Source organism: Cryptotermes secundus, unplaced genomic scaffold (assembly GCF_002891405.2).
Source record: "Cryptotermes secundus unplaced genomic scaffold, Csec_1.0 scaffold928, whole genome shotgun sequence".
NCBI classification, from domain to species: domain Eukaryota; kingdom Metazoa; phylum Arthropoda; class Insecta; order Blattodea; family Kalotermitidae; genus Cryptotermes; species Cryptotermes secundus.
In genome coordinates this window covers 937,819-956,078 of record NW_019738362.1, presented here as the reverse complement: position 1 = coordinate 956,078, position 18,260 = coordinate 937,819, and the positions used below count along the sequence as shown (strand labels likewise).

General features: G+C 41.3%; 1 protein-coding gene across 4 annotated transcripts in view; it reads left to right on the top strand.

Annotated features, from left to right (window-relative positions):
- The first annotated feature begins 4,908 nt into the window (after positions 1-4,908).
- LOC111870919 overlaps positions 4,909-18,260 on the top strand; it is a 37,384-nt gene continuing 24,032 nt past the window's right edge. For 3 of the 4 annotated variants that reach the window (XR_002843953.2, XM_023863550.2, XM_023863552.2), the window contains exons 1-6: positions 4,909-5,477; positions 6,497-6,654; positions 7,679-7,789; positions 9,272-9,511; positions 11,389-14,315; positions 17,333-17,459. Coding sequence is in view for 3 of the 4 variants with exons in the window: in XM_023863550.2 (XP_023719318.1) it covers positions 6,571-6,654; positions 7,679-7,789; positions 9,272-9,511; positions 11,389-14,315; positions 17,333-17,459 (3,489 nt within the window). In the remaining variant the exon portion in view is untranslated. Of the gene's footprint in view, positions 5,478-5,508; positions 5,655-6,496; positions 6,655-7,678; positions 7,790-9,271; positions 9,512-11,388; positions 14,316-17,332; positions 17,460-18,260 lie in introns of those variants that run through there. The other variant, XM_033754047.1, reaches the window with a different exon arrangement.

Genomic DNA, 18,260 nt, shown 5'->3' with positions numbered 1-18,260 from the left:
TCTGGGATGTGAAGAGCAGACGTCAAGAACGCATGGAGTTATACCTCCAGTCCACCATACGTCTTCATGGCATAGTGCTTGATTAAGTACAAGGAAAACTCTACCCAACATATAATGTTAACTCTTGCTTAAGAACAAAACAGAACTTGAAGCTTTAAGAAATATTAAAAAAATTAAGCATAATGTTCCAAGCATTCCTCTAAGCATTTCAATTACTGCTCTGTTTGTGTATTTCCAGATTTCAGTCAAAACTGACTCCACTATTTCATAACACATCTGTTCATTGCCTTTTAAGTGTGTGGTTTAAATGGTTTCATGTTTATTTCAACATTCCAAATATATTTTGACAAGGCAGGCATAGAATTTGGCTGCCCCTACAATACAGAGGTGCACTATCGCCTGTGATGTGATGTCGTGCTGTCTGGCAGAAGTGTTCTGGAGGATCATGCTGCCTCCATCATCAAGGTGAAGGAGCAAGCACAGGAAGCAGCCAAGAAAGGAGACACCAACATAAGAAGAGCGTTCCAGCTTGTCAAATTCACCAAGGTCAGCCACAAAGTTGGCTTCATGTGGGACACCTTTGAAGCGTTTGTCCACAGAGTGTGCATTTGATCCAACATGGCGGGGGACATTGCAGGTTTGTAAGTTGGTATATCTATTTTGTGATTTAAAAGATAATGCTGATATCTCTACACAACTCTTAAAACTACACAGTAGAAACAGAATGCCTCAAGTGCAGTTCATGTCTGTCCATCTGTCTGTCAACATCTAAGCTGTTGAACACATTTGTTTAAAATTTGGCACGGGAGACTCCCTGCAACAAGAGTTGTCATAAACCTAACATCGAGCCAAATCGATCCATAATTACACTTAGCTTACATTTTCACAGATTCCATGAGCATTCAGTATGGAATATTTCCACCAAATGTTCTTGGGTAGTTTCAGTTTTCAGTGACATTGACCCATAATAGAGTCTATAATCATGTAGAATGCATCCTGTAGTCAGCTTCTGATTGTAGTCAGGCCTGAAGGAAACCATGAGACATCATACTCAGGAAAAGTGGCCTGTATTACAATATACTGAGCTATTGCTGACATACCAATTGACCTGCCTCGGTTTCTGGTGATTTTGCTCATAGTTCCTGATAATGACTTTACATGTGCTAATCTGAGCATTGGCTTAGGTTGTCAAATTTAAACTTTCACTTTGCCAAGATCCAATTGCATTCCTCTGGTTACAGTTTTATGAAACAATTGTCCTTGCATGGATGTCACCAACGAGATCAAGCTTCCACTGCCTTTGGTTCAAACAGAATTTGTTCTGTATTGGAAATATATTATATTATTCATTAACTCATGTTTCTTATATTAAATATAAACTTGAAATTCTGCATGACAAGTTTTGGAGGACTTGAGTAAGAGGGGTGAGCCATAAAACTGGCCCTAGCATTGTGACCTTCAGTGGTCTATTGTGCTTTTTGGAGGACTTGGTAGTTAAACTTACCTATAAGGAGAAGGTGTGTTAAATTTGTGAAAATCTGAGAGCAGACATACTAAGGCCATTTATTACTGAGATGTCAAGATGGGTCAAACAAAGGACCATAAGACAGCACACAAATACAGGCTTTGTATAGTAAGGTATCAGACTGAGTGCAGGTCATGTGAGGTGTGTCACAGCACTCCTACATAACAGTGTTTCTCCTGGTGAAAATACTCCCCCTCAGTCATGCTAACACACAAGAAATATTTCAGTTCTTGTTGGCTTACAGCTACAGCATTACACACCAGATCTGTGATTTTCTATAGCTTCTTCTTTATGAAAATACTTAAGTTGCTTACTCCATAACACATAACTGATGAAGGGACAGGTTGGAGATGAAGCCCTCACCTTAAAGATGGAGAGTGTGATAATTTGCTGCCTGGTCAGGGTTGTCGCACACTTAGGGTGTAGAGATGGTTGAGTGTGGATCAGTGGCGGAATGTAAAGCAACAGTGGAACACTGAAGTCACTTGGAAAAAGATCTACTGTGTCCAGTGCCGCCATGAACATCGCATTAAGTCATCTGTGATTCAATCCAACATTCCACAGTGAGAAGCCAACATCTGACCACCTGTGTAAAATATTATCTTGGATGGACAGTGTATCTTCAAGACACTAGAGCAAACATTACATATACTACATATGTAGCATGCATTCATCAGTAATCTGTCAGACAACAGGTCCACAGTCTCTTCCAAAACAGTTCCTCAACTTAATGCAATCACAAGCTTTCTCCTTTCCCCAAGGTCATCCAGCATCTTCTTAGGTCTTCTTCCTCGTCTTCTGGTTCGCATACATGGGGTCTCTGTTTTTTGAAAGAGACTATCTAGGAAAAGTGATAATGTGGTAGTTTTTCCATTTGCTTTCCACATCGCAGTACAACAGCTGTTCAAATCACTCTGGTCACACCTGTTGCTATACAAACTTGAACCATCTCGAACATCATTTGCTCTGTGCTTCAAGTCGCTGTTGATGACGCTGCTTCCGGCATCAGTTTTTGGTGTCTCTCTTCGTCTGGTGCCTACCCTTTGACCTGTCCAGGAAGGGAGGCCCTGCCAGTAGCTACGCTACCGCTGGTATAGCTCTCAGGGTCCTTGGAATACTCAAACCCCCTCACCACGATAAGATGGAGACACCAACGAGGGGGATATGTAGCATAAGTTCATAATTGATCCTTATGTGTAAGAAGCTAAAACTTGTTCTTCTCTTGTTACTCTGTTTTTATATTTGTCAGAGAACAGTTACATATAGTAGCAGAAGATGATGACAGTGGATCTTATGGTTGGGTCAGTATTGCTGTGTCCACTCCTCTAGGCAGAGGCATCTCTTTGTGAATATTCTGTAGAGTTTAATATCTTAAAGTACTTATACCCGTCTTTTCAGACATTTTGAACTAATTAAGGTTAGTCATCTTTGATGATGTCTGTTTTTTAACAAAATCCTGTTGAAATTCAATGGGCTTAATGCTACTCATGTAACAAGGAATTAGCTATGACACTGACAACCCTGACAATTGTTACATAGCATAAAAGGTCAATCAGTAAATAGTGAATTTCAGGAACAAGTTGTAGCCTGTCAGGTGAGCTGATCTTCAGCTCTGAGCAGTTGTACCATTCATCTGTTGCATTATATTTTGTCTGTTCTGTACTTTCAGCGCATGTGCCCAGAATCCTTGGGTCTCATACTGGAGACTTCTGTGTGTGATTTGAATGTTATGACTGTAGACTAGTGAAGTGGGCCAAGAGCTTCTCCTGAACCTGCTGGTCTGTGGCGATTGGGACAGTGTCTTCCTCTGCTCTTCTGTGTCTGACACTGCTGAGACTCATGTGCTGTACAGGGAATGAGCTTCAGTATGTATTCCCTGCTATGGTCCTCAAACCCAGAGATAATGAACTCTCTGATAACACATACTAAAGATCCAGCTGCTGGTCATGATCCTGTGACAATTTCATTGTCTTCCATCCCTGGTGTGCCTAAAATCCACCTTAATGTTATCCTCCCATATCCTTCTCACGCTTCCAAGTGCCCACTTTTCAAAAAGTTTCCCCATCAAGATTGTGTATTTGGTATACATTTCTATTTCCTCAATCCATGCTATATGCCCAGCCTACCATAACCTCCTAAATCTCCACTGCCCTACAAATACTAGATGACCTGTATAAATCAGAAGTTAATACCCTAATTGCCCATTCCCCTTATCGACAGGCATATCAAAGTAATATGTTTATTATTACCAGAATTGTGTTGTGATAAATGGACTTACCTCATTTCCTATAAGAAATTCTTTGTATCTGTATGTAATATTTGCATTTCAGAAATTTGCAGTGTGCAGTTTGCTTTAAACAGTCTTATACTAGTTTATTACATCGAGGAATCAACCATTGTTTACACGGTGGATAAAACAATAATTTTAATTTTGTGACATATCTGATTGTGTGGGTAAACACCTGTATCTTCATGAATTGTTATGTACTGGCCTTCGATTCATATATGAAGACAATTGAAATGTGGTATTCAAGGAAGCAGAAACCTTCCTGAGAAGCTAATAGTTTTTCACTTAGGCAAGAAATTCTACACCTTTTATAACCCAACAATTCCTTACTGCATTAACAAGAGCCCACCACTGGTTTTTACCCTGGGGTAAATTAATCCAGGGCACACCCTTCCACTTTATTTATTTCAGCTCTGTTTTAATATGAACCTCCAATCTACACCCAGGTGCTCCAAGCAGCCTCTTCCTGTCAGGTTTCCCACTAAATGGAATAAACCGCTCAGTAGCGCAAATGTATTAGCATACTGACTAACACATGAAAATATGCCTCGTTGTTTAAAATAAATTGTGTTTTCACATTAAAGCCAATGCACATGCTCCAGTTCAATCTTGTTCAGGATCCTTTGCACACAATCATCAGTTGCTTTATTTATGCAATTATGAAACAAACATTCTGTGTGGAATATTTGTTGTGAAAAGTATTCAGAGCAAAAACAGAATTGTCTGACAGTGATGTTAAGAACATTGAGTGCAGCATCATATTGCACATACTTGAGAAACAAGAAATATATATACATGGTTTTAGTTAAAATTCTTAACAACTTATATTTTGAAGAACAGACAAACAATAGTGGTATGGGTCTTGTACAAGGCAGCAAAGCAAGTATCATATCAAGAATCTTGGACAACTGGTGCAAGCCAGGTTGGAAGCACCAGTCTTAACCATTCTAATCACCTTGTAAAAATACTTAGAACAGGAGTTCTCTTCACTATTTTGGTGGGAAAACCAAAAGGGTAGAGACCACTAAGAAGATCCAGATTTACGTGGGAGTACAATATAAAAATGGACTTTAGAAAAATAGGATGTAGTGGTATGGACTGGACTCATCTGGCTCAGGATAGGGAGCAGTGCAGGGCCCTTGCGAACAAGGAAATGGGCCTCTGAGTTCCATAAAATGTTGGGATATTTTTGGGCTACTACTGGCTTCTAAAGAAGGATTCAGTTCCATGAAGATGAGTGGTTTAGCACTGGTAAACTGTATTGTGCTTTAGCAGAAAAAAAAATCTGGTCTAATTGACCATTAAAAGTGACAGAGAAAAAATGTGGCGATTTGTTACACATAACCAAAATTGTGAAGTTAAAACTTCTTGAATAGTGTACAGACCACTATCAGTACCGCTTACTCCATCTTTTAGTGCGCATTGCACGGTAACTTATATTAGGTGTGACGAAGTTTCTGTATCACTTGCCAGATGGCAGGAGTATGCATATTAGCATCCTACGATTTACAGCGCCATAGTTAATTTATGATGGCGGTTAATCTGGGGAAAGCGAGGGAAATGATTCGTTATTTTGAGAAGTGTAGTTGATGATGTATGTGTTTGTAATGTTCAGTTATTTAAAAATTTTAATTATTATTTTAGCGTTATATTAACTACAGAAAGGTACGTACCCGAGGAGAGACTGGAGCAGTGATCATAATATGTATATGTATGGGTCATGTAGGATAACGTGATCTGATCCCATCTGACCTCCAACAGAGGTCATGTTGAGACAAGAACAAGAAAACAACTATCGTTACACGCGTGAACTGGTGATTGAAGCGTGAAAAAAATATTTTTGTACGTCAAGTGTTAATAAGTATCGGCTGTTAATACGTAGAATGAATAACTATAGATTTTCTGTAGTACGAAATTATGACTGATAAATGTGTATTTATCATGTGTTTCGGTTTATTCCTTACGTATAGTTTGTCTAGCCTCACATTCTAAACTGAATGTAGAGAATATTCGTTTATTAATGCGAATTTATTAATAATTTATCAGCCCCACACCTGCAGAGCTCTGGGTTGAAGGCCTGAAGGAGTCTGGCTACTTGGAAGACCGTTTTAGATCTTAAGCAGTGGAAAGGGGGGGATTCATTTGGCTCGGAATAGATCCCACTGCTGGGCTTGTGTGAACGCTGTAGTGTATTGATGGGTTTTATCTTATGGGCATAATGCCCGGTAGTCCATTGAAAATCACTTAACATTTTGGAGGAACACAGTGCCTTAGTCTTCAAGATTAGTGAATAAACCAAGCAAGAAACCAGCATGATGCAGGTAGTAAGCAATTCCCCCAAAACTATCATTTGATTTTCAACAGACCACACACTGCATTATACCCCAGAAGATAGAACTCTTAGTAACTGCTGCTTTGAGAACCGCAATCTTAATACAGTAATGGACGCTTGGGTTCTACAAATGGGGATATATTTTACCATTTGGGTATGTGTCCGCTCTTCAAGAAGTAGGGAACGGTGACAGGCTTGTTTTCTCCATCTTAACGTTGGTCTTCCTCATCTGTGTTCTCTCCTTTTTGTTTGGTGTTCAGAATCTTCTTCCCTATAAGACATTATTTTGATATTTATTTTATAGATTTATTTTCTATAAAACACTTAGTTCTTGTGGTTGCTTTTTTCACAGAATCTTCAGATTTCTGTGAAGTGATGCCTAAGTCGTATGTCACATACAGAGCGCATTAGGTTAATGTTAGTAAAATGGCAGATGAATTGTTTGTGCTGGCAGAACTTGACAGCCTTGACGCGATATTCACTCCACTGAAATCAGCGCACAGAATTAAAGTAAGTACAAACCATATTTTCTTCTTTCAGCGCCATGTTCATTTCTATATGGGTCAGGGAACAGGAATTCTTCAGCCCATTCTGTCTTGTACAATATTGACAGCTCTTTTCTGTCTTATGATGTTTTCCGGTACCTGGAAGTTTAGTACTTTATTTTAAATGTGGAAGTCTTCCCAGAACTTCTTAAATTATTAAGGTTTATGGATTTGAATGAATTTTGAATGATTGTATGTTCCAGATTCAGTTGTGATGTTGATAATGGGCCATTTGGGACCCATGAGTTCCCACTCGTTTTATATGTCGGATGAGTATTTTAAATACAAGATGAACTAAACTTTCTGTAACGCTGTTTATATGGTATATTGTATAAAAGACTTTCAGTTGATACTTGTATGTATATTTTTAAGAAATAAAGCATAATAAATTATTAATGTCTAGTTGATGAGTTGTACTTGTTGATTAAATTATTGAATTATATAATTATGGTTCCTTTTATGAATATGGCTGTAAGAATACTAGTTTCTGTTCTCAGAACTAATGTATGTAAACTGTGACATGTTCTGTATCCAATGGCTTTGGTAGCCAGTAAGGATCCATGGAAATGAAAATAAAGATACAAGATACAACATGTATGTGCTTCTAGCTTCCTTGTACACTAAATTCATACTTGAAAGTTCCCAGACTGTACCAACCATGTCTGTAGTGTAAGTAAGAGCATTTTGGATATGTAATATAAATGTGTGTTTCAGTTTTTGTTCTCTTTCATCATCATCATCATCTTCATAGCTTCGTTCCTAAACAATGCACAGAAAGTGGATTTGTCTATGAATTGCTGTTGCTATTGGAACCCCCTAAGCAGAGACGTGCATATTGCAGTATGCGTATACTCACTTGCCAGTTGGCCATTTCGTTCAGTGGTGGCCGGCAGACTGCGGTTTGGTCACACTGCTACCAGAAATTCATTGAAGTCTGAGTGGATGTGGTTGTGTGGCATGGAATTACTTAAACGGTTTGTTACTTTCAGTACACCTCCTTCAGTGTGTCTCAGAACTTCCTCATTTTTGGTGCAACAAGTGGAGCTCTGTATGTTTTCCGACGTGAGCCATGCATTTTTCTTCATCTTCTTCCAAATAAGGTAATTTATTCACCTGATGTACAATAAATGTTTAGTATATTAAGCGAGTTTTGATATAAAGTTAGTGAACTGTGTGTTATTTTTCCATAGAAAGCTCTCAAATAATTGTGTCTGTTCTTGCGTCCATCCCTACATATCTTTAGCACTAACATATGCTGCAGACTGGATTTTGTATGTAGGCACCTTGCTCCTTTCCAGGAACTCACTGAAGCAGCCACATGTAAGAATTTCAGTAACCTGTAAATAGCGTTCACTAGAAGCTGCGTTACAAGATAGAAATGATGTCAATGAGATGCTTGGTGTTTAAATTGTTTTAGATAATTTCCATTCTCCTGTGTGTATTGTATATATTAACAACTCTTACTGATTCTCCGGTACCCAGTGTCAGAATAGTTAATGTAATGTTATATTCAGTTGTAAACAGGTCTAGTATGCACTATCACCAGAACCTGGAATGCTTGTCCCCTCCTAATGATGAATTTCATCTCATGAGAAGAATTGTTATGAAGAGGATGTTTTGGGTTGTAATGCTCAGTAGTTCAGACAGTATCCAGTTCAGCTTGCCACTTGTTGCTGGTTTTTTACTTGGCTTACCCTTTTGCCCTGAAGATAGAGGTGGTATGTTCCTCGGAAATGTCAGAATCCCTCTGAACTACACGGTATTACAACCCAGAAGTCTTCACTGTTCATAGTTGCCTCTGTTAGAACCTCATATCCTCCTATAGAATATATAACGTGCCACATTACTTCAAATTTAAGATGCACATTTTACACATTTTTTCCCCGTTGAAGAACTGAGATGCATATTAAATTCGAGGAATGTGCACCTTTCTAATTTTGTCCCTAAAACACACATTCAAACATTGGATGCATCTCAAATTTGAAGTAATACAGTATTTTGTTCTATGTGGACTTTGTGCATTCTGTGCTGTTGTCACAGAAGAAGCTGGACATATAGCCATCAAGTTGTTCACGCTTCCCCCTGCATGATACACTTCTCTGTGTTACCCTCAAGTCATTTAACCCTTCCATTCATGCCAGTGTTGGTAGTGACAGGCAGGCGATAACCTTCACTGGTGAAAAGATCTCTGGGTTGGTACATATTCCAGAGGGAATGGGACTGGATTGCACTAGCATACAGGAAGTGGGAAGCCCTGCTATCCAGGGAACTAATTTCCATGGCACTAAATACAGTAAAACATTCACTTACATTCATGATTTGAACCATAGCCTTCCTTAAGAGGTTCTGCCTAGATTTAGATGATCCAGTTTTCACTTCTTTGGATTTCATGACAGTAATTTTATTTACAGAGCGAAGCCTGTGTTTGCCTTGCGAAGTGAACTAACATTTGTTAATTCCAGATGATACTTTTCAATGTGAATGTACCTGAGTTAAAATAAAGTTGGATTAGGGTAGCTTATATTAAAAATGCATCATTAACAAGTAAGTAACGGTTGTTGATACATTTCTTATGCATCCAGGAAGGTTCCGTAACGCAAGTGTCAGTTTCGCCAGATGAGAAGTTCTTTGCTTTCTCCACTGTGAAGGGAGTGGTGTGCATTTTGGAGAAGAGCCAGTCACTGAAAGTGCGCCGTATCCAGATGTCTCTCGAGCATCACGGCTCAGATATCACAGCACTGCAGTGGAATATATCTGGCAATGAACTCTTTGTTGGAGACGATTGTGGGAAAGTATCGGTCGTCAGAGCATCACCTTTTGGGGTAAGTATCTTGGCTGTAGTTCTGGCAGCTTAGCTTTAGATAGTTTGTGTTATGTAGTGTGTAATTATTGTAATCACATTGATTCTGTGCTCTCTTTTCCTGTTAAGTTAGAGGAAGAATGAGAACAGTGTCGAATTTGAAGTTCTTTTGGTGCTGACTGTGTGTTTTGGATTGTAACCTCGCACGTTTGAGAAAGAGCCCTGCATTCTGGAGCAGTATGTGCCCTCTGTGAGCAGGGAGTGTGCCTGCTGGTTAAGTACATAATGGAAACTCATCTGTCCCTGAAACAGTTTGGTAGGTTTCTTGTAACATGGTTCTCCATGGGGCTTCACTCATGCACACTACCCCTTTTAGGGCATGGACTTTGTCCTTCCAGTGCACCCATACTCTTAGTTTTCCTTGGCTGTTTCTGGAACAGCTTCTTCCCTCACAGTCCTGGTCTTGTCCTCTGTGTTTTGCACTTATTATCCCCCCCACATTCAACCTCTTCGATAGACACACATGACTTATCTCCACCTGCAACTTCACTTAGCATGCAGCTGGCCCTTTTCAGGTCCCAACAGAGGGACTGTTCTCTTTGTGCCCATTGGCCCTCTCTAAGTCCCATTGTGGACAGTGGTCACTCTTCTACAGTGACCCTGTCACGCAGCTCGTTTCAGGCTTGGACCGACGCCGTAGCGTAGTGGTTAAGGCACTATGTTACAAGTCGGAAGGTTGCGGGTTCAAATACCGACGAGGTCGTTGGTTTTTTTTCGATTTACCTAATCCTCTGGTCGCACTATGGCCCCAGGGTTCGCTCAGCCTCTAACAGAAATTAGTACCAGGAATTAAGTAAATAGTTTTCCTTGGGAGTAAAGCGCGGCCGGCACGTAAAGCTGACAACCTTACCGCCATCTTTGAGCCAGTTGTCTAGATAATGTGGGACCCTCAACATCTCACAACCCTATGGGCCTTCATGGCCTGTTACAGGGATAGCTTTACTTACTTTGTTACTTACTGGCCTATATTAAGCTGGATTTTCCATATGCAGTTCCCTCCGCTTGCCACTCACTTCTGGTTTCTTGCTTCACTTACCCTGAAGTTGGAGGCAATATGTTCCTGTGAGATGTCGGACCCAGACTCTTTGTGAACAGTACTGAATATGTTCTTTAAGTGTGATGTCTGTTCGATACTTACGGAATGTTGTTTTGACTGTATGTAACCTATATAGTTGAGTATGTGGCATTACATGAACTCAGAAACAAATAGAAAAGGCTGCTGAAAAACAGTGGACAGCGAGCTGATGATAATGCATTAAAATTTAACATGACGGTTCCTTAGATGATTTCTGGGCTATCATTATTCTGTATTCCATGTGTGGAAGGTTTGGTCACTGAGCAGCATATGCAGGGTGTGTGGTTAGATTAACCTATGTTGATGTGCTTGCTAGTGTCGTGAAGTTGTCATGACTTGCTTGTGGAAGTCACGCAGACCTTATCAGTGCACGGTAGTCACAACGATACTGTGCAGGTGTATGCTGAAGACTTGTTTTAAATTGATACAGTTAAAAATTAATTATTACTCCTGTGTTTGAGGTGAGTATTCTGTTTCAGACTCATAGATATTTTTCATTTTCTCTGTTCTGTTCCCCTGCAAGGTATAATGAAACTGAGGTTTTGGGTTTTTGCAGCAATCAATATTATAGTTACACTGTATGGTTTGATAAGCAGGTAGCAGGATTTTGGAGGAACCTGCTGTCTCGATTGTCAGGTTAGATGAAGCGTGGATAAGATGGGGGCAACAGGTTGCTCCACAGTGTTGGTACCTATCCGCCACGCTACACAGCATCACATCTCAGGAGACTGTAATCTTATAACCAAACTATTTATGCATTTCAGGCAAAGAGCATGTTCCAGACTCCATCCTTCATGCTAATGCAGCTGGATTCTCGTATTGTTCAGTTAGACTGGTGCTCAGAGCTTCTATTGGTGTCAACACTGTCTCGCTGTTACATTTGTGATTCTGTGAAGGAACAGTACCGCCAGATTGGCCAGAAGCTGAGAGAGGGGGAGTATGGGGCATGTTTCTATGCAGATGACAGCCATGATTTACCATCCAGATGTGAGCAGCGGAGTTCTGCTGCCACGGGTGCCGTGTTCAGCTCGCTAAACGAAGACGAGAAGTTTGCGGGCTGTGAAGACATGCAGAATCTGAAGATATTCTGTGCAAGGCCTGGCTCACGCTTGTGGGAGGTGCATGTTGATGGTACAGTGCTTAGTACGCACCACTTCAAGCAGGCTTTTGCCGTGCCTCCTACCTGCATTATCAGACCTCGTAACACAAAGACTTCACATCAAGAGGGCAGCGGCACAGGGGAGACTAGTCAGACTGAACCATGGGGTCAGCAGTCATTCAATTTTAGAAAACTACATGTGATTGCTAAGAAATTTTTATTCACATTCAGGAGGAATGGGATGTATGCCCTTGATCCTAGCAAGGGCAGTGTAGTATTGTGGAATAACAGTTTCACGGACATTGTTGATGCAAAGACACTGAATGACACAATATATGTGTGGACAGCAGCAGGAAACATGCATGCTCTAGTGATGTTGCCAGTGGATGGGTTTCTAGTCAGGCTGTACTTGCACAAGCAGTATTCTCTTTGTGCCCAGATCTGCCAACAGTATAATAATTACCTAATGGAGTTAGCTCCGACATCTAGCAAACTTCACCTTCTGGCAGATCTAGAAACTAAACTTGAAGATGAAAAAGAAGCCAGAAAAATTTCTCCTCTATTGCAAGAGATTGGAAAACATATGAAAGAGAAACAGAATGCCCAGAGGCTGAAGTCTGGAATATTTCTTGTGGAAAATGAGCAGTTCCATTGGGGCAGGGTGGAAGAAGATGAACAGAAATCATTAAAATCATATCCAAATGTTCACACGCTAAATGTCAATGGGCAGAAAGAGAAGTCACGTTCATTAACTGCATCGCCTGAAAATAATCGGAGGGAGAAAAGTGGGTCAAGCCTGCAGGCCCACAAGTCTGTCGGTAGCACATCGCTGCCTGAACTTGCTGATGTGGTCGTGTCTGCAGATGATGATGTTCTGTTTCGCAAGAAAATATTTGCCATGACAGTTCCTTATGACAATCATCTGGTCTCTGAAACAAATTCAGAATTTAGGGCATGCACTGAACAGAGTGATTCAGAGATGGCTTTCCCTCCAGAAGCTCTTCAGGCACTGAAAGAACTGAAGCAGAGTGTGTCCTGGAAGTCGCTGAAACAGAAGTGGCAAATGTTGGAAAGTAAAATGAAGCTTTTGAGTCAGGACACAAATTGTGAACCACTGGACATAAGACCACCTGACTACCATGAAGGTATTCTCGAGGAAGCACAGCCATGTGAAAGTGTGGTGGACCTCGTACATTCTTGCAGCGATAAGCCGAGGCACAGAACTGCACATTTTCCAGTACTTGATACATCAGATGTTATCAATCTCTGTAACCATTTTGTTACATGTGAACAAAATGGAAGTGATACTTTTGAACTTATATGTAAATTGCTGAATGCTCTTAGTAACATTTATGATCTCTTCGTCACAGGTTTAATAAAGACCCAGTGTGGTGTGAGAGACGTATTACAAAGTTCAGATTTGAAATCTGATTTGAACATAATCACCATGTTTCCTTTTGCTCACTACTTTGCTGATGACATTGTGAAAATTATTAGTGACAAATTCCACCTTGCTCTGCAAACTGGCCACCTTGTTACCTGGCTGTATGACAGAATTAAAGAAGTACAACTTACAGATCAATTTCCAGACAATTTTAAAGATTTATATGCAGAAGATATTCTGAAAGTAGACATTCTTTTAAGCAGAATTCTTGTTACTTTCTCAGAGTTGTTTGATCCTGTTCTAACACTGCAGTATATACAAACATCACAATTACACTGTTATTATCTGGCTTTATGTGTAATTCTTGATAGATATGAAGAAGGCAACTTGTCTTATGTAAGCGATGGAGTATCGGGACATGCTGCATGTGATGAACTGCCCCCTCCACTGCTTCTGAGTACTATATTTTTTATGCTGAAAATGGAGCGTATTGAGACATGCTGTGAATTGAGTGAGCGAGTGTCTGTTAAAGATGTGTGGTACCTCGTAACGAGACTACAGGAGCACCTGGAAGGGAATGCAATGGATAAGGATGCAGCAAGGTTACACTGCTCTTCATTATTTCTTACTTATTTGGAGAAGATGCCAGCGAGTAGTGACTGTTTATCGAAAGTATTTGCTGATAACCAGCTGCGGTTGTACGTCACTGCAGCATTTGTGGAGCTGAATTCAGTGATGGGTGCGTCGTGTGTCTGTGGCTTTCCATTGCTCAGACCTCAATTGCTGCTCTTTCCGTGGCTGGCAGAAGTTATGGTGTTGTATCACTGGAAGAATAACCGAGAATGTCTCGCAGAGTTGTGTAAGAAAGTGCCGTCTTTATGGCACTTCGTGTTACCTCACAAACGAAGCGAGGGCTTCAGTTCAGTTCTTCCACTTGTTATCCATCTAGGTGACACACTGGAGCTTGGCAGATGGCTGCCTTGCTTGGATCATGCTGACTGGGTGAAAACACTTGAGCTTCTTACCACATTCCAAGCTGGTACTTGTTTGAACTGTGGTTCCGTGTTCACAATATCTGGAGCTCAACCGAGAGGAGTATTGTGGTCTTCTGTGGGGCTTTTAATGGTGAAATCGTTGGGTCCTCATGTAGCAGTACAGCTCCTCACAAAATATGTTGGACACATCAAACCAGGAGAGCTGGATGCAAGGTTAGTATCATCTGAGAATGGAGATCCTTAAACTACCAATACTGTGGGAGTTGTCAGTCAGAGTTTAACTTAGGTGTAACAGTTTGTGATTGGTAACAGAGCGTTTTGAATATCTTGGTTACCATATGAGCTCAGATAGCTCAGTCAATATAGTGATGGGCTGCAGGCTGGATGGCCAGTGTTCAATTCCTGCAGGAGCACATCTTCACAGTGTTCAGATTGTTTCTGGGGCCCACCCAGCCTCCTATCCATTGGGTGCTGGGAGCACTTTCACCAATGGTAAAGCGGTTTGTGTGTGAAGCTGACCGGTCACCTCCATCTAGTGCCAAAGTCAAGAGTGGTGAAGCTATACATCCAACACCCCAGTAAGTCTTCATCGTGTAGTTCTTAATTAACTGAGCACAGGAACAACTTAACTTTGTTGTCAAGTTGTAACTCAGGGCTGAGAGTATATCATTCAGGAATAAGGGATTTTAACTCTTCTGGCACTCTGAGGCTGGCAGCCATGTTTTACCTTGAGGAGATTGTGTTTGTATCGAAAGGATACAACGTTTCTAAATCTCCTGGCACTCTGAGGCTGGCAGCCATGTTTTAGCTTGAGGAGATGGTGTTTGTATTGAAAGGATACAACATTTCTAGATCTCCTGGCACTCTGAGGCTGGCAGCCATGTTTTAGCTTGAGGAGATGGTGTTTGTATCGAAAGGATATAACATTTCTAAATCTCCTGGCACTCTGAGGCTGGCAGCCATGTTTTAGCTTGAGGAGATGGTGTTTGTATCGAAAGGATACAACATTTCTAGATCTCCTGGCACTCTGAGGCTGGCAGCCATGTTTTAGCTTGAGGAGATGGTGTTTGTATCGAAAGGATATAACATTTCTAAATCTCCTGGCACTCTGAGGCTGGCAGCCATGTTTTAGCTTGAGGAGATGGTGTTTGTATCGAAAGGATACAACATTTCTAGATCTCCTGGCACTCTGAGGCTGGCAGCCATGTTTTAGCTTGAGGAGATGGTGTTTGTATCGAAAGGATATAACATTTCTAAATCTCCTGGCACTCTGAGGCTGGCAGCCATGTTTTAGCTTGAGGAGATGGTGTTTGTATCGAAAGGATACAACATTTCTAGATCTCCTGGCACTCTGAGGCTGGCAGCCATGTTTTAGCTTGAGGAGATGGTGTTTGTATCGAAAGGATATAACATTTCTAAATCTCCTGGCACTCTGAGGCTGGCAGCCATGTTTTAGCTTGAGGAGATGGTGTTTGTATCGAAAGGCTACAACATTTCTAAATCTCCTGGCACTCTGAAGCTGGCAGCCATGTTTTAGCTTGAGGAGATGGTGTTTGTATTGAAAGGATGCAACATTTCTAGATCTCCTGGCACTCTGAGGCTGGCAGCCATGTTTTAGCTTGAGGAGATGGTGTTTGTATTGAAAGGATGCAACATTTCTAGATCTCCTGGCACTCTGAGGCTGGCAGCCATGTTTTAGCTTGAGGAGATGGTGTTTGTATTGAAAGGATGCAACATTTCTAGATCTCCTGGCACTCTGAGGCTGGCAGCCATGTTTCAGCTTGAGGAGGTGGTGTTTATATGGAAAGGATACAACATTTCTAAATCTCCTGGCACTCTGAGGCTGGCAGCCATGTTTTAGCTTGAGGAGGTGGTGTTTATATCGAAAGGATACAACATTTCCAAATCTCCTGGCACTGTGAGGCTGGCAGTCATGTTTTAGCTTGAGGAGGTGGTGTTTATATCGAAAGGATACAACATTTCCAAATCTCCTGGCACTGTGAGGCTGGCAGCCATGTTTTAGCTTGAGGAGGTGGTGTTTATATCGAAAGGATACAACATTTCCAAATCTCCTGGCACTGTGAGGCTGGCAGTCATGTTTTAGCTTGAGGAGGTGGTGTTTATATCGAAAGGATACAACATTTCCAAATCTCCTGGCACTGTGAGGCTGGCAGCCATGTTTTAGCTTGAGGAGGTGGTGTTTATATCGAAAGGATACAACATTTCCAAATCTCCTGGCACTGTGAGGCTGGCAGTCATGTTTTAGCTTGAGGAGGTGGTGTTTATATCGAAAGGATACAACATTTCCAAATCTCCTGGCACTGTGAGGCTGGCAGCCATGTTTTAGCTTGAGGAGGTGGTGTTTATATCGAAAGGATACAACATTTCCAAATCTCCTGGCACTGTGAGGCTGGCAGTCATGTTTTAGCTTGAGGAGGTGGTGTTTATATCGAAAGGATACAACATTTCCAAATCTCCTGGCACTGTGAGGCTGGCAGCCATGTTTTAGCTTGAGGAGGTGGTGTTTATATCGAAAGGATACAACATTTCCAAATCTCCTGGCACTGTGAGGCTGGCAGTCATGTTTTAGCTTGAGGAGGTGGTGTTTATATCGAAAGGATACAACATTTCCAAATCTCCTGGCACTGTGAGGCTGGCAGCCATGTTTTAGCTTGAGGAGGTGGTGTTTATATCGAAAGGATACAACATTTCCAAATCTCCTGGCACTGTGAGGCTGGCAGTCATGTTTTAGCTTGAGGAGGTGGTGTTTATATCGAAAGGATACAACATTTCCAAATCTCCTGGCACTGTGAGGCTGGCAGCCATGTTTTAGCTTGAGGAGGTGGTGTTTATATCGAAAGGATACAACATTTCCAAATCTCCTGGCACTCTGAGGCTGGCAGTCATGTTTTAGCCAGAGGAGGTGGTGTTTGTATCAGAAGGATACAACATTTGGTCAGCTACCCCATGCACATGCATCATTGGAATAATGCAGTGATCAGCTGTTAATGTTAGGAACTGAAAAATCACTATATGTGGTTAACACTGTTGTCTGTTTCCAGCATTGCACTAAGTTTTCTTTGGAAGTTAAGATGTTAAAATACAAAGGACGTGTTACAGGAAATTATATTGTTTCACTGCATCTTATGTTAAGACAAACCTATAACCTGAATGTGTACTTTAGCTGGTATGATATATATTATTGAAATACATTTCTCTGTACTTTATAGGTTTTACCAGGCATGCATATATTCAACAATACTTGACAATCATGCAGAAGGCCTCAGAGATAAAGTAATTGATGTGCTTAGTGCCTGTAGCAAGAAAACAAGTGAACCTGCCCTGTTTTCACCAGTGGTAAGTACCACATTTCCTGGTACAGGCAGTCTGCTGAGCAGTGAAGGTGTTCTCAAACTGAGGATGTCACTGCAAAAGCCCACCAGTGGAACATCCTGCACTGTGAAAATTAGTCTTGTAGGATATGATGCCCACCCTCTATCCGAAAAAGTTGACACTAAACTTTGTTGACAAGCAGCAGTTGCTTGGTTGGTATGGTTCGCTTGCGGACTGAAATCACGGGATTTTTTTTTTTTTTTTTTTAAGGGTGATGCCATGTAGTCTGGTAGATTTTTGCTAATGCTTCAGAGGAACTCTGTGTTTCCTTCTACTGGTGCCCTGAAGATGGATGTAGAACTATATGACTTCACATTTCAGAAGGCAGCAATGTTGATACTTGCCACCATGATCTCATCATATTGGTACCCCACATAGATAGTGGCCTCTGTAGTCTAGGGGTAACATTCCCACCTCATGACTCAAGGTATGGGGGTTCAAACCCGGCAGAGGTCGTGGAATTTTTAAGGGCGGAAAAATTCAGGGAACAAGTCCTCCAGGAGGGACTTTAAGCCGTGGGTCCCGTGTCGTAGATTTACGGCACGTAAAAGATCCTCATGTCTAGGAGACCTCTGAGCAAAATTAGGCAACAAGTTTCCCGCGCAATTAGTTTCCAATGCCTCTGGTAGATGGGGGAAATATCAGGTACCGACGGCTGACCTCGTTGGCTGAACGGGGCTGATAGCATGCACCAGTACTGATAGGGTATGGCGACAGTAGAAATTAAAGGGGGATGCAAAATGGACCAATAACTGGTCTAAGTGC